The 17,928-nt window shown below is 39.4% G+C and overlaps 1 protein-coding gene across 1 annotated transcript in view; it reads right to left on the reverse strand.

Moving 5' to 3' along the window:
• Positions 1–8,483: 8,483 nt before the first annotated feature.
• The window catches only part of LOC140237290 (cyclin-G-associated kinase-like), a 29,740-nt gene continuing 20,295 nt past the window's right edge, over positions 8,484–17,928 (reverse strand). Inside the window, exons 14-22 of the mRNA XM_072317232.1 lie at positions 17,664–17,744; positions 16,918–17,035; positions 16,433–16,512; positions 14,220–14,410; positions 11,952–13,057; positions 11,115–11,601; positions 10,571–10,725; positions 10,008–10,136; positions 8,484–9,543 (exon numbers count right to left, since the gene is read on the reverse strand). Of these exons, the coding sequence (XP_072173333.1) occupies positions 9,394–9,543; positions 10,008–10,136; positions 10,571–10,725; positions 11,115–11,601; positions 11,952–13,057; positions 14,220–14,410; positions 16,433–16,512; positions 16,918–17,035; positions 17,664–17,744 (2,497 nt within the window). The 3' untranslated portion in view covers positions 8,484–9,393. The remainder of the gene's footprint in view (positions 9,544–10,007; positions 10,137–10,570; positions 10,726–11,114; positions 11,602–11,951; positions 13,058–14,219; positions 14,411–16,432; positions 16,513–16,917; positions 17,036–17,663; positions 17,745–17,928) is intronic.

Genomic DNA, 17,928 nt, shown 5'->3' on the forward strand with positions numbered 1-17,928 from the left:
CACTAAACCCATAGGCCCGAATTCATGAAGGTGGTACAAATGAAACCATGGTTTAAACCATGGACAAAAACCATGGAGCGCCAAGTGTCGCATGAAATATTTCGTTACGAAATCAGTCATTTCGTCGATGAAATGATTTTTTGTAACGAAATGACAACAATTTGTAACTAAATGGACATTTCATCCACGAAATCATAATTTTGTTAACGAAACGGTCATTTTGTCGACAAAATGACCAATTTCGTAACGAAATATTCCATGCGACACTTGGCGCTCCGTGGTTTTTGTCCATGGTTTAAACCATGGTTTCATTTGTACCACCTTCGTGAATTCGGGCCTTAAGTGTTCAAGACAACTTAATGCCCTTCTCATTCTCAACAGACGAAATTTCCTTAGTACACTTCTGTGAGCAAAAGAAAAACACAATTCAGAGCTATTGCAAACCAATTGTGCTACTCTACACCACTCATACTTGGTTCAGAAAATTTATCCGACATTTCATCAGTGTGTTAATGGAAGTGAGTGTAGTGTGCATACACTTTTCAGAAACAGCATATCTGCCTGGTTTTCTTTCTTGTGAGATTTTTTATTTTGTTTTAAACATTATCAGTTTATTGCTGGTAACTCTTTTTCTTTCTAAGTATGCCAATAGAAAAATGAATGTTCATAAATTCATAAGACGCTAGAGTTGCTGGACATGCATGTGAAAAAAAAAAGAAAATATTAGAGCAGTATAAGAAAAGTGGTAGGCATTACACTGACAAACACAAAGCAGATTAGTGGTAATGGTTCTAAAAGAGTGTATCAGACTTTCAATGCAGTTGTAAATTCCATTTGTACTCCTACACGAGTTGACTAGTGTGGCTGTGCAAGCATGGCCTATTGAACGCAGTGTATATGTATCAACTTAGATCGCAAGCAAGCAAAAATTGTCAGGCACTGGTAACAATAGATGAGAAGAAAATGGCTGTTTTCTGAACAAATTGCATGATAGCAGGCACACTTTGGTGGTGGTTCTGACCCTACTACTTTGCAGCTTGTGCATTACTTTGAAGACAAAATATAAGAGAAGTTTCTATTTTGGGGGGAGGGGGTTTGGAGGGACTAGTATGGGATGTTTTTCTTTTATTGGATGACTTTAAATGAGCAGCAAGTACATTTCATGCATTTGAATGGATTAATGAAGTGGTGTGGACTATTCACCGAGATATTTCCAAAGGACTTGCATCATGAGAGCACCATTGGAGCAAGTTCTAGAATAGTTTTAACTAGAAATCATCAAAGATACCATTCTGTTTATACCTGTATTTATACTACAAGTGATTTCAATTATGACAAAGTCCTTGGGAACAACATTTATTTTTTTCCATTACATCAAAATTTTGTTACAGCAGAACAAATATGAAAGTACACATGTATATGATAATAAATGGGGGACCTAATTTTTTTACTTTGTTACAAAATGTTTGTCAAGATGTTGTTCATATATAATGGGAGCGCATTGTACCCTAATGGGCTGTGAATGTGTAAATAAGATTTTGTATTACAATTTATGCATAATCATTGTGTCAATAAATGCAGGCGCTTGTCCATAATGAATGATGCTAGATACTATACATCTACAGTGTTATTCATGCTGTAAAGTGAGTTCTGTGTACTGTGCCTGGGCTAATACGTCGATTGAAAGGAAACATGTTACATGTACTCAAAAGCCGAGGTGAATTTTGATGATGCCTGGTAACAGGTGCATGCTTGCCAACCCCCTGAAATTTAGGAGATAAGAATAATTGGGAGAAAGTAAGGCAAAAATAGTTTTCACCCATCTCCCATATATCACCATTAGCAAATGTGGACAAAAATAGGAACACAAAATTGATGATGCTAAGAATTAGGAATGTTCCCATACAGTAGGACCAGAGTTGGTGGGTATGCAGGTGTAACACATCTTTTTGATATCAAGATGGACTATTCAGAGTCTTTTGTGGACTTGGTGTGAGGAAGTACAGTTGCAGATTGTTGTTATATCCGAGATAGCTCAATCATTTACTGTATAAGCTGTTGCTTTCGCATACAGATATTTTTATGAAGTAGAAAATCATGAACATTTTTACGAGATGTTGTTTTCACGAATTAACACCGAGGCTATTGTATGAAATTGCACTATCATTCTAAACGCATGGCGACATTTTTCGTGCGTTGTTGAATTCACGGTTCAACAGCAATTTGCGAAAAATTAAACTCTCACGAAAATAGCAGCTTATATATAGTATTAACCGTGAGCATTGCATTTCCAAAAAGAAACAACCAATGGCTTATATGTGCCGAGTGTACATGTACTGTACATGTAGTTCTTTTTTTTTCACTGCAAAAGAAAATTCGCATCAGTCTCATTTGATATCAATGTAAATATGATATATTTATTTTTTCTTCTTCATATATAATCCACAGTTTTCACCAAGGGTCTTACTTATCTTACAACCGGTGATCACTCGAAACGCTCATTCACTTGGCACTGTTACGTCCATATCACATTGTAACTGCTCATACCTGTAGCATCGTATTAGCTTTTAACAGTTAGTCAAATTGAACATACCTAGCTATTTCATAAATACATATACATAATAGAAATCTTGACTCTATTCCAACCAATACAATGAAACATTCTTGTTATATTTTCTTTTTGGAGCAGCAAACATCAAATGGGATGAATAGGGTAGTTTAAGGACAAAATTAAACAGAAAAGCAGCAGGACCTACTACATTTATCTTCTAATATTCTGTATAGCAATGGGAACTTCTGCACACTGTTCCCAATGATTGTGTGTTTCAATAGCAAATACTAGGATAGATTTTGCAAATGAGAAATAAAATCATTAAAAAAAAAATCTTCATGTGTTTTGGCATTACAAAACTACAAAAGACTTTACATAAAACAAACAAAATGTGTACAGTGCCACGTATTTGGAAAGAAATACACATACACTGCATATAATGCATTGACAAAGTTAATACTTGTACTATTTTTACTATTAAAGCAACGAACTCGGCTGACACATGGCCAGTCTAAAAATCAAGCCCTACTTTCTTTGGAAGGGATATTATTTCTCACAATTGACTCTACATCACTTTCAGTAAACTTTTTTTTTTTTTAATAGTAAATTGATGTATCCACAAAGCATCTATCCATTGCATGCAAACTGCTTTGAGATATTATCCCTAGGTTTGCATTGGAGTCAGAATGTATGTACAGATTACCAGGCAGTGACAGTGCAAGTTCAATGAGTACGTGGAGTTTGGGAATAGCACTCAAATTGTGTTTGTTTGACAGTTTGTGAAGATTTCAGATGAGGAAAGAGCTTGACCCATAGTTTTTGGAGCAGTAGTGGATAAAGCTGTATACCTCAATGCATTGAATTGATAACAATTCAAAGTTACACCATCACAACAGAGACAAACGTGTATAAAAGTGACTTGACAGTGATATAAGTGAAATTTTACCACGCTCCAAAAGTGTGTGTTCGTCTTTAATGCGATCCCTTTGAAACGAAAGGTTAGAATGGCTGCAGTGTATTGCATATCTACACTGGCAATGTGCCGCACTGCCCTATACAGTCATACACATCTAATCATAGTGACTGCTTTCCATTTGAATGCTATTTTTATATGAAACGAAGGGCAAGAGTTGTCCTGACTGTCTTCATTTATCAAAATGGGAAATGAAATTTCTTACTAAAAATAACATAAAAACCAATGACACAGGAAAATCAATACGGCCTTTAACTGTTCAAGCAAATATACACGATAGTACTCAGAAGTCATAAAATCGTTGAGACTGATCCACATTACTGACGAATGGTCACCCAAACATCATACACAATTATTGCAAAGGAGCGCATATGATTTCTGTTAAGGTACACACATCTTAAGTGGAATGTGATAGAAATATAAAGAGCTTTACTTACAACTAAATAAAACACACGTTTCATTTACAACAAAACTATCACCTCTAAATGTACACTATCAATCAAATCATGTCCGCTTACCCTCCTTTCAATACATGCGAAACAAATGACTGCCCACCAACTTCCCTGAACACTGTATGTTTGATGAAGCACAGCTTTGATCTTCTGACTCGTATGTGTCATCGCATGTCACGACTTCCCATTTGACGTTCTTATTCTTAGAAAATCCTTCGACATCACCTCTTGTTGAAGTTTGAAGGTAAAAAGAACAAAAAATACACAAATATGAAATCCCATCAGTATAATGGAACATTCCTGGCACTCTTTTCATGAGCACTTATGAGCTGAAGATCAATTTAAACTCTCCCCGCATGCATGGCACGCAAAATGGCTTTCCCCTATGATTATGTTCATGCCATACTTTCTACCAGATGGTAACTCCTTTACTGTAAAAGTAGAAATGTTTGCACCAGTAATTTTTTGCGCTTGACCAGGCACGATGAATTTCGTGTGAATTTTATTCCGCAGAATCAAAATATTACAGAGTATTACATAAAACAGGTTCACTTCTCTGCATAACACGCACAAATTCACATGCTTTTGTTTTTTGCACTATTTTCATGACAAAAATTTCAACTTTTACAGTATCTCAACCATCGGGGGGAAAAAAAATGGGATTATCAGGTGAACATTTTGCCCCTTAAACCACACAAATTTGATTCCAGATCATCTTGGGCAAGATAGATCCCCTACACACAATTCACTATCTGCCCTATGGTGAGAGATGATACGAGAGATGATACGAGGGTTCTCTTACTGTATACGCTATATATTTCGCAGAGGTTTTATTTTCGCGAATTTCGCGAGTCGGGAGCTATTTGCGAAATTAACAACACGCGAAAATATTACCTTCCAAAATGAATCCCTTGCCTTGATGATACGAACATTTCAGGACTAGTATACCATGTCAAGGCTTTCCGAACAGACCATACTGGCTAAGCTTGTTTACGTACATATAGCACGTCCACGTCTGCTCACGAATACTGTAGAGAGCCAATCCATTATCGCAAGGGGACCACTCGTCATAAATCTAGCGCGATGGACTTAACCACTTCAAAAATGTTGAATTTTAACTTACTAGTTCGGAGAGTTTGGTAAGTTTTTTTTTTCATGCAGTGTATAACTAGTATCATTCTTATTTGCTTTGCCACTTCATATTTTCTCTGGTCCCCCAATCGCGAATTTAACCACTCGCGAAAATGTGTGACAGCGGCAATTCGCGAAAATTTATGTACGCGAAAATTATAGCGTATACAGTATTTCATGCAAACTGGCACAAGAGGTACCATGAAATCAGAAAAGAGCTCCAGCATGCTGTTTTGTACCACACAGACAAGATAATACCACTCCACTATTCTCATTTATCTTTTTTTTCATGGAGTACACAGTCAACAGGGTCAGATTAATTGGATGTTGATCATTTGAAGGCAGCATTGAATATTACTGTAGAATCCACAAATATTCATGGCATGGAATTTTCACGAATTGAAGCCAACGGCCTTTTTCTCTGCATGATATTTTCATAACCCCAATTGCCACTGGCATTTAATTCATAATAGTGTCGACAAGAACTTTTGTATGCATTTTATTTTTGCACACCTTGGTTCTTGTGAAAGTTGCAAAGTTAAAATGCATGCAAAACTTTCTGGTTTTACAGTATTCTATCATGTTCCTGACAACCCCTGGAAATAATGTAATTCAAAGGGCAGTTGTTGAAAATATGATGCAGTAGTCTACACTACCTTCTATCAAACCCTTTTCTGTTACTATCCCCTTGGTGTATCTGCATAGTGCCATGAAAAGGTCAAAGTTCAATTGGCAGTACAAAAGGAGGTTATAACCGTGTGATAAACAGAATCATAAATTCAACTCCTCCCAACACACATTCCCTAGTTCTCGAACAAGAGCAATCAACAAAAAATAGAATGCATATCAACATATTCACAGTATTGAATATATCCACAAAGACTAGTTAAGAATATCTTAGCAACTGATCATATTAGTTATTATACAGATTCCAACTGAATGGTGCAACGTGCAACGTCACTGTTGGTCTTTAATGTCTACAATTGACTGCTTAAAGGGACACATTATTTATTTAGATATCAGAGCACTGATAAATTGACACAGTTATAGAGGTTCCTTTACAATCAAGTGTAACTGATAAAATCACAAAATCAGGCATGAGGGTGTACATGTATTTCGGAATAAATATGAAAATGTGAAGCATTATTGCAGTCTTTGTCATACTTTGTTTGTCATTAATGTCACAAGATCATCGCAATTGTCAGCCCTTCATTTTCCGGTGTCTGTGATCACATGGGTTAATCTGCATTGAAATAACCTAATATATCTAAACATAAAATCACAGAAATAACCATATCATAACATGACATCTGACCTTTATAACCAAACTGACCAACACTGTCTCTACATTCTACTGGATCTTTAGGGCAGTAAAAAATAGCTAACATCAATAACCACAAAATCTTAGAGTTCTTTGCACTAAAAGGAATCAATTCAATTATTATTATTATTATTTTTTTAATGTAAAGAATCAAGATTAAAACACTGGACATTATATCTAACATGGAAGAAAGTAGGAACTTACTATTTTAAAAACAAGTCTGGCAGGACTCACAGAGGCATTAAAAACTTCATATCATCAAGACACTTAAACCAGTAATGGAGAATTACACAATCATTGGACTCTTTGCACAATGGAATTGATTATCTTCTTTCCTTCTCACAAACTTACAGAATCAAAATAGAAACATTGGACTCGATTTCTAAAGTGGAGGGAACAGATGATTACTTTCATAACATTTACATGTATGTGTCGACTCCTAACTGTATCATAGCATATATATCTAACATATTTTCCCTATCCAGATATGGAAAATTACAAAATTAATACAATGTAATTATAATATTCTCGCACAACATTGCACAAAATTGACACTGGTTTGAAATGATCATGACACGTTAGCCCCTCCCTCTGACACACCCAAACACCCAACTAATGCTCTCATGTGGAATTAGCTGTCCTGCTTGTTCACCGTAAGACTGAGATGGGTGACAACCAACATTAATATATATGAATATGAAATCTGTATACCTTCTAATTGACAAGACTCATGTCAGATATGTTGCAACAATGGCAAAATAACACCACCTGTGGATCACACTCCAATCTTACGCAGCTTAAACTTTATAAAGAAAAAATAATAAAATGGTAATCAAAAACTTTAAGAGCACACAATCTGATGACTAAGTCTATTTTGCTATAATCGCAATTGCATACAGAGGCCAGGAAACAGTGAAATGAGAGCCGCACTTTTTTCACATGCATGCAGAATATGAGTCACTGGAAGGGGAATACTTACATAAACTATTTTTGAGAAGTTTCTGAGAGTACAACATACCATAAAAACCAATCTTCTTTGACAGAAAGATAATGAACACTCCAGTGTGAGGACACAAATCTCACTGCTATACTTCTATTTTATCGGAAGGTGACATTCTACCATCTGCCATGAGGGGATTCAAACTCTTCAATCTCTTGCTTCGTTTTAATTCTGTGGGTTTTCTAAAAGTACTTAGATCAATCATAGCTAGATAGATAGATAGATAGATAGATACAAAGATAGATTAAGTACAAATATAAATAATGTCCAACCTGACACGATAAAATTATCACCATATTTCTCAAAATAAGGAATGCAGTATATGACTTTGGGATTCAAATCACAAAATATACTCAATGTGGGAAAAAATACATAACATGAATCAGACTACAGTAACGGCTTCTGAGACCACCGTAAAGTTCATCATCACCATTCATATGAGTAAATGGAAGTATCAATGAATCCTCGGTAAAAACAAGTTTGTTGTGACATGCACATAGAGTAGAAATCAAATCTATATCTGCTGTTCTTTTCATCCTCCAATTCAACACACGCACCATCCTTCAATGATGGTGGAAAATATCTTTATCACTCCTTTTTCCTGTTTAGGAGAGTTAAGAACTGACCTGTAATACAACTTTTCAATGAAGATCCAAATACCACCGAACAAAGGTGTAAAGCAAAGTGCGCACCTGCCAGCTCCAGTAATAGTGAAAGGTGTATGCTCATTTCAACAAAGATTCTTTTGTGCAAGTTTCCCTTCGTCCTACACCCAAAAGAGACCCCACCTTAACTCAGCTTTTCTCGTCATTCTTCATGACAACATCAGGCACCCTGACCTGTCGGACAAATCACAGATTAATCAATTCCCACAGCACTTCTGTTCTTTTTGCATTGCAAGTTCCCACCTGTGGCATGGGGGAATAAATGCTGTTTGAGCAAGACTCTTCTTCATGCATTTTGTGTGAATCGATAAGAGACTGCTAACTCTGGTACGGGAAGGTTAAGGCGGATGGTGCTGCGGAAGTGCACACGTCTTGCCGTCCATATTCTTCATTGCCGTTCATCTAAGCCACCTGACACAGGTACACAGAATTGCAGTTGCTCGGATATGCAGAAGTGCATTGGATTTTGTAAAGCAGGAACATAACTTCTCATATCAAAGAGACATATCATCTACATTCACAGCTTCTCACCCTCTGTCCTCTGAGTAAACCTCTTGACAAGGGGTGAATTGATCCATTTGTAAGAGACAGGATGCTATAAGTGGCCAGTTAAAGTGGAGAATACTTCACAGGAAGAATAATATCATGCAACTTTGTATTGTTGGTGTGTGTGCTGCATGGCACTGGCATGAAAACAAAACACCTGAATTTTTCTCCTCCTCTTGAGTCAATATTTTTTATTTGTGCATTAACATACTTCTGATCAGCATGTGCTAAATGTGCACTAGATAAACAGTAGGGCCAACCCTTTACTGGCATGTACATGTCCATATTTGCCACACTGCAACATCCATCTAGACACGCCCATCTTTTGACTGATCTTCTCTCTATCACAAAAGTCTTGGAGACAATGCTCGATTTCTGCTGACAGCATGCCTTGACACTCTGCACAGTCTTTTAAAAAAAAATTCAAAATCTTATCTCAACTGGCTGAGCATGTAAACTGTGAAATGTGTTTCACTTTTTAACATGTTCCACAAGATTCACGCAAATGTTATCTGGTGATAATACCACATTGTGCAGAGCAACATTCATACAATACTTTCACTTGGATGGACCCATGACAGGAATGGCAGCAGCGAGCTGACTGGGTTGACAGATCACCAGAGCCTCTTGTATTACCATGCCAGCCATCTCCCATTCATTCCCCAAGCGATGATCTTTTAATCTGTTTGGTTAATACATTAACAAAGTCCGCTCAAACTGCCCTCCAAGCGTTCTGGACTTGGCGGAGAAGACCTCAGTACAGGGATTGAGCGCCGGAGTTCTCAAACTCCGCCCAGGCATCGTTGAGCTCCATGAAGATGAGCTTGGCCAGCTCTTCGTGAGGGGAGCCAATCTGCTTGTCAGGGTGCGCTGTGAGAACGGCCTTGCGATACCACTTCTTGACCTGGTGGGGACAAAAACCAAGAGGACAATCTAATAAATACCAGGCAGTCTGAACTGAAAGAAGGAGGTCTACAAAATATGATTTCTAAGCAGGTTAGGCTATAAGCATAGGTATCAGCCATGGTGAACTTTGTTTCAAGGGCATGCTTTAGTGATCAAAAAGACACATCCCAAAGTCATTTGGTAAAAATGGAAATATTGTACTTTCTAAGCACGACAAATCAATGGCAACACAATTTATAGAATCAAAGATCCTATTTCTCTCTGAGATTTTGGTACATTTCTTTCCAATTTTGTGAAGTTTTAACAAAATCAACTAGTTTCATCTATCATTCTCTCTAATACAAGATAGGCAGTGAATATTCAGAGTTGCTAATGTAATGAGGGTAGGATGATAATTTCTCCCTCAAAAATCACCCCAGGACTTGAGGGGCTAAGGGCCAATGAAAGGAACAGAGAACATACCTGGTTGGGTTCCACCAGCTGGTGCATTCCTATGGGTTTCCACCTCTCCTCCCCGTCCCACAGCACCTGATGCAAGGAGCAAATCAAGGCTCGGATGTTGTTCTCCTTTCCTTTGATCCAATCTCGCACCTGAAGCAGCACAAAAAGATGACACATCTAGGGATATCAGAACTGCACCTTCATGCAAACAACCATCAGCAGGGCAGTAAAACATTTCACAGAATTATCTATGTAAATAATCACTAAATAGACTTGTGTTTGTATTCAGCTCACCTTTGTATCTTTGCATATATCCCAAACTTCATCAGCAAGCTTACATCTAGTAATTTTTCACTTCTCATGATAAGAGGAAAAAGGACAGTTGGAAAAACATCCTGAAAACATGATGCATCTAATTAGACCATATTAACACATCAAAGGAATATTCATCATTCCCACTCAGGTACTGGTATCACAGCAAGCAAGGCCTACATACATTCAAGAATAGTGTTATTCATGTTGAGGAACCTAGGAAGTCTACTTTGATAGGAGCAGGGAGAAATTGACATCTTCCTATCACTGACCTTGAGTACATTGGGGTCAGTCACCCTCTCCAGTTCCTTCCTCTTCATGTCGTTGATGGTCTTGGGCTCACTCTTCTTGCTGGCAGACTGGAATCCCTGGCCGGACAGAAGGTTGCTGAAGTCAGCCTGCTGGGCTGCCTTGCTGGTCATGAAACCTGCATTGATGATAGAATTACAGATGGAATGTGACCAGGGACCTGTTTCACTAAGCTCTACAATCAATCCTATGTTCAATTCAGTTAATCTTACAATTTTGGGATCTATGAGTCCTGAGAAGCTAGGAACTGTTTCACTAAGCCATTTGGGAACAATATGCCATGTTTTAGAATATATTGTGAATGTCTATGTATCATTCCTAACTGATCTGACCTGAATCTGTCAGAACTCCGGGGTTCATTGATTGACTTGATATAGTTCCCATGTTAGCAGGATAGGGTCCAGTATTAAGAGGGTGACATAATAAAACTACAGAATACTAACAACTTCAGAGGGAAAGGAAAGTTCGGAAAGGGGGGGAAAAAAAGAGTCACTCTTCAAAACTCACCACCCATCCTCTTGCCCCTTTCCTCCCTGTTCCCGATGACACTTGAGAATCCTGTGGCATGGTAGTTGGGTTTGGCTTGTTGCTGCTGCTGCTGCTGTGGCTGCTGCTGTTGTGGAGATGGGGCAGTCTTCATTGGCGATGTCTGGGGCTGAGCCGGCCTGGCTGTGTGCGAAGGGGACCCCATGCCCATACCCATGCCCTGCCCGTAGACGGGGCCGGGCTTTGCCTGCCAGTTGCCAAAGTTCTGGGGCGGCTGCTTGGGCTGCTGGGGCTGCTGGGGGCTCCGCTGCTGCTGCTGGTTCATGGGCTTCGGGCCTGAGGGGGTTGGCGAGAAGTTGGCAAAACCTGCAAAGGGGTCTGTCTTTGCCCCAGGGTTCACTGCTGGCGAGCTGTTTGGCGTCCTGTTCGGCTGGGGCTGCATCGGGCTGGACTTGGGTGCTTGGCTGCCCTGGTCCCACCCTGACATGAGATCTGGCCCACTGCTACTCTGTTGGTGGTGAAAAGAAGAGGAAAAAAGGAATTATAAAAAAGGTTTCAAACTTTCCATACAGAACTATGTCATGATGCCATGAACAAGATTCTGACACAAAAGCATGATGCCAAAAACAAATTGTCTTTCAAACTGACACACTCTATACATATATATGTTGCTCTTGATAACTTGGTTATGCTATCAGAAATCAAAGTGGTATGCTGAATAATGGACTAAACCCATCTGATACCAGAAAAATAATGCTGAATCATCATTAGCTGACATTCAACCTGGATAAGTGATAGCTGGATCTTATTCTACATCACACAAGATGGAAGATTTACTTGTTTACATGACCAACAAACCTGTTTTAAAGTAGGACCGCCATTTTGTGCGAAACCTCCAAAGTTGCCCAAAAGGTTGTCGCTGCTGTGTGTCTGTCGGGGCATGCCTCCCTGAGGAGCACTCAGGTGGTTGCTGCTTGATGCTGGTGTCGGTGAGGGGGTGGATCTCATCTGACCACCAAATGGGTCAAAGAGTGGTTTACTGGTGGCTGCAGCAGGCTGTGGCTGCTGGGCGCTGGTTGATGGATTGAATGCCTGCTGTCCAAAGGCTGCAAATGGATCAAAGAGGTCATCTCCTTCAGTCTGTTTTTGATTGCTGGTTGGTTCTTGCTGCTTGGCTGCAGCCTTTGGCGTTCCTTGCTGGGAGGATGATGGAGAAGCGAAGGGATCAAACGTGTCGCTGGCAGGTGCCTGCTGCTGCTGCGACTGTGGCGTGACTGGTGTTGTACGCTGCTGCGACTGTGGCTTGGACTGCATGAACGGATCAAACGTATCCCGAGACTGGGCATTCTTTGGTGTGGTGCTGCCAACGTCCAGCTTGGCGGTTGTGTCAACAAGGAGATCAAAGTTAGATGGGTCTCTTGGTCCTGGATCCATGAGGTTGGCTTCGGGTGCCGGTGGCTGTCCTTGCTGGCTGCCACCAATGTTCAAGAGGTCTGCCGTCTGAGACTCCTCGGGCTCGGCAATCTCAGAGCCGAAGTCGGCGAAGAAGTCCTCCTCCTTTGCCCCGCCCTGTGGAGCTTGGCTGATATCTGCCTTGAAAAAACTATCGTCACTACCGCCGGCCGGCTGGACGGGTCTTTGAGCGTTTGTCGTCTGACCGGGGTTGGCTAACCGGTGAGCTTGGAAGTCTTCAAAATCGTCCTCACTGTCATCGTCGTCGAGTAAGGTCTCGTTTTCCTGGGTCGGGAGTTTCACCTGGCCCCCTTCCACTGGCTCATTCTTGTCCTGCCAGGGGAGAGACTGGAAGAAGCTCTTCTTGTCGCTGCCTGCAGGTGGCTCCTGGGGGGCAGTCTGGGCGGCGGGTGGGGTGGGCTTTGAGGGAGGACTGGCGGCTGAGCTCTCAGCAGCTCTCTTTTCCTTCTGCTCCCTCTCCTTTGATAGCTTGGCCTTTTCATCCATAGTACCTGCAAATGAAATGGGCAGAGCAAACACATTAATTCCAAAAGATAGATGAAAATTTAGTGTATGCTACCTTTCACAAACTTCATATATCACCCCCTAATACATCTGGTAGTCCTTTTATGTGAGTCCATAGAGATGTTATGCACAGATGATTTAAAAAGAGCAAATCATGCTTTTCTAGGAAAAGGATTGCAACATGGTTTTGAATTTGGATATTGAAATCACCAGTATATAACTTTTTGATTTTCATGGAATACAGCCGTCTACAGTTTATATCATTTTGAATCAAAATCATGGCAATATGCTGGAAACAGGTCACATTTTATGAACAAAATCACTTAATATCTGCAGCTGTACTTCACAGAATGTTTTGCATGAGAAATTCATGAACCAATATGCACTCATACACACCTCACCACTGCATAATATTACAAAATTCAGTGAGAAAAGAAACGTGGTAAAGATATCAAACAATATTTGCAAGGTACAATACCATCTAACCACAGTAAAAACTTGTATCAGTGACACATGTCTGCCCCGTATCTGTCCACAATGATTATCTTGTTACACTGTGGTCTTCAGAGGGCAGCAGACTGATTTCACTCTTGGGACAAACAGGAAGACTTCAATCAACACTGACCTTGTTGATTTCAGCTCCATCATCCCTTCTCTTTAATGAGAATTCTCATGGAATAGCTTTAGTCACAAGGAACGATGAAATGTCACATCTTAGTCATAAGACATCTTATACACTTGAATCAATCATAAGTAAAAAAAACTACAAAAAAAAAATCACTGATTCTTCCAGGTTACAAAGAAATCTTTTTAAAAAAATAACTGCTGTAGACTTCAAAAGCAGAATGGCATTACTCTTTCAAATGTACATGACAATTTCAAAATTTCTTTTCAGTATTCATAATGTTTAAGACTAGTGAGCAACCCATCAAAACCCTCCCACCCCTTCCCCATTAAATTAGGTACATTTATGCTCCCTATACTAATAAATGTATGCTTGTCATAAAGTTGGGTTTTGGAGCATGTGCAATATCATGCATGTTCACTGTGTTTGCCGTCACAAGTTTCCCCCTGACCAAGCAAGTTAAACATTTATCTTGCTGCTACCCCCGTCTCTGGTCAAAGATTCCAGACCCCATTTGTCCTCACCGAACTGATTTCTGACACTGTCCCACTCCTCCTGGCCAGAGAAGCAGTACTTGGGGGTCAGGCGCTGGGTCTCAAAGGTCGCCCAAGGGGGGCGCTTCTCGGGCACCCTGTCGTTCTCCGACACCACTACATCCAGGGTGACGTGGAAGTGATCGGCAAACTTTTCATGTTCGAAGGAGTCCAGCTCATACCTGATACATGCAGAATGGTGGGCATTGTCATAACAAATATCACGTAATATTAAATGGGTTAGTCAAATACCGGTTAGTGATTGGCTAAACACAGTCACGTGATGGAGGCACATTGGTTGAACATTTTTGTAATGTTCTCCCATGGGAAAACATTTTCACGTAACCATTGACAAACAATACCAAACGATTGAACGATCATATTTTTTCACGCAATCGATAGGATAAATTGCCTATTCCATACAATGTGAAAAAGCAGATGACTGATTATTGTAATGCGTACAAAAGTGTAATTTGAAGGACCCGCGCACAGTGAATTTGGCTCTGCGCCAGCGATCGAGTGCATTGTGCTGGTGGTTGTATTTGACTAACCCATATAATATAACAGATGATGACTTTTGTTGTCGGGAACATGTACCAAACATTCCACCCTCAGGGTTTAAAATGCTATTTCGGGAGCCTATATGTCCCTCGACATCGTCTCAGGACTTATAACCTCCCTCAATAGCATTAAAAACCCTTTGGGTGGAACATTCGGTATGTTCCCTCCCCCGCCGGTCATCATCTATATAATATGTTTCCACAGAATACGTTCATGCTTCATTGTTGAAGGGAACAAAATCCCAAACAATATGTTTTAAAAAAACATTGCTCATAATTCATTGTTGAAGGAAAATACACGAGGAAAACTGAAGAGTTAATTGATTCAGGAGTATCAGAGTCATAATTACTTCATGCATAGGTTAGCGAATATTTCAAGCTATCCCTCCCAAGCACAAGAGCCTGCAAACATTTAAAATATATAAAAAATTTTAGACCAGTTTGTAAATATTCACTTTTTTGGAACTTGAGAAGCCTTCTGAAGAAAAATAAACATCGTCAGACTGCATCAACTATTTTAGATTTCACTAGAGAATCAATATACATGTATATGAAGAAAGCATTACTGGTTCATTTTCTAAACTCCTTTGAAGGGGTGATCCTGATCTGGCTGGATGGTACATCAGAAAAACATAACAAAACAAAACAAAACAAAAATCATCTAGTACGAGGCCATTCACACAGAAATTTTGAACACTGAAAGCCTTTCTTTTAAAAAAAAAAAAAGGGCATTTCTTTGTCATTTATATTTTGAAACTTCAGCAATAGCTGACACTCTACATATCACAGGCAAATGATAGCTTAACATAGTGATGCTTGTACTCAGAGGTACATGTATGAAGTAGCACAGACAGATTTGTTGTTGTTATTTTTTTCATTATAGCAAACACCCATAGGCACTTGTGCATTAGGTGGGGAGCAATTGCATGTGCATCACCCTGCAATATGCAGATGCAGAGCATTTCCATGTTTATATTATATTGGATGGCAATGAATGGGATACCAGGGAATATTGCACGAGTTAGGGCCAATATTGCACGAATCGAAGATGAGTGCAATATTGACTCTAACGAGTGCAATATTCCCTGGTATTCCATGAATCAAGGCCATCCAATATAATTATTATCATCTATACAATCAAGTAGAGCAACCATGAACTGCACAAAATTACCCGGCTTCTACTCGTCTTTGAAGTTGACTCGGCAGTCCCATCCCAGCGCTGAAAAGGGGAAGCCCCTAAAACTGCGTATTGAAACAAACAACTTGCAAGATGTTTGCGCGCATGTGAAAAATGTAACAAAATGACGCGCACTTAGTAGCAAGCATTTGCGCATTCAGCAAACGCTCACGCAATAAACGAGACAGAATTGAATATCGTGTGATCTTGAACGGCAATTAACAACGGTAGCCTATGGGGAATTAATACGTTGGTCTATGCGATTCGTTCAATATGCTCCGATATTGAACGGTAAAAATTGAGCCGACTACAATACGCGTTTTTAATGCGCCGCTAAAACGTCCTATATAGATGATAATTGTAAATACTGTAGGTAGAAATAGGATACTACTTGCACTATTAAATGCCTATGCAGTCCGTGCATGTTTTGTCCGACTTAACTAACTAGATTAGCTGCTGGAACTTACTTGCTAAAAGTGATTTCCTTGGTTCCTACTTCCACAAAGCCAGTGTAGAATTGGAACTGGAACATCTTCAGTCCAGTTACCTGCAAGTGATAAAGAAAATTGATTAAGCAAATAAATTCAACCAGCTCTATTCAAATTCCCCCAATCCATGAATTTTAGAAGATATGAATAAACAGCAATGCCACCAGAGCGAAGAATGTTGAATGCAAACATCAAAGAATGAAGGAGAATTCACAGTAGACTCCTGTTATAACGAAGTCCTTGGGACCGGCAGTTTTCTTTCATTATATCGAAATTTCATTATAACACATCAATAATAAAAAAAAATACAGCGGTTAATAATGTGGCCTGAATTTTTAATTTGTTGTAACTGAATTTTGTTATAACCGCGTTAATTATAACAGGAGTGCGCTGTATTCTTAATAACACATAAGCATCCACAATCAGCCAGTGACTACTACAACTCCAAAACGAAATCTCCTCACCTTTCCTTGCACTTTTCCACCGAATGTTGAGCGGGCGTGGTAGACAGCAATCATGATGTCACCCGCGACAGGGAGGTTGAGTTCTATGGTGGCTGAACCATCCTCTATCTCAAAGCCCCTGAATAATACACGGATGGAAACCAGATACATCTACAGGATGAGAAATGTTCCGAGATTCAAAATGCTACTTTCCGCTAGCTTCAACAACAATCTAGCAATACCTGAGAGAGGAACGATCAAACTTTCTTACGGTTTCCCTTCTAATGTAGCCATCAACCATAATTAACTTTAAACTTGCACACAAGTTAAATTCTACTACCTCGGGCTAAATTATTGGAGGTAATTTTTTTTTTTTAATCAAACAAAGGCTCAATTGGGAAAAGCCCCATGAGAGAATTCATGAATAAATAAGTAAATAAACCAGCATATGCACCAATTTATTGGTTACTTAACAATTACATTGATAAAACAAGTTTCTTATAGATGTTGGATCATTAGCAACTCTGAAAGTGTACTGCTGAGCAGGAGTAATGACGACAAGATTCTGCATCTTTCAAACTTATGACTGTTTTGATGAAACAAAATATTAGAAGTTATCAGTTCATCACGTTTTCCAGGTCATTAGATGGCTTGAATACAAAATGTACGCCATCTTGGAAACATATTGCATACTTCGCGCTAAGACATCCTTCGCGCTGATAGCAACAACACACAGACATGATTACATGACATCAATTGAGAGTTACCTCATCCTTTCGTACTCCTGTGATGTAGAAAGAATTCTCTCCTCATCATGGAATACTTCACAAAATGGACGGCAACCACTCCTGAATGACAACCAAAATCAAGCAATTTGTAAATAAATTGAATTTCATGACTAAGGACCCTAACATGTGACACATATTCAAAGAAATAGCATGCTGGTACTACAAGTGTACTAATACATACAGACAAAAAGTAGGTGCACTTCTAAATGGTGAAAATGCCGTGTACATGTACAAGCTATCCTTC

Source organism: Diadema setosum, chromosome 13 (genome assembly GCF_964275005.1).
Source record: "Diadema setosum chromosome 13, eeDiaSeto1, whole genome shotgun sequence".
Taxonomy (NCBI): Eukaryota; Metazoa; Echinodermata; class Echinoidea; order Diadematoida; family Diadematidae; genus Diadema; species Diadema setosum.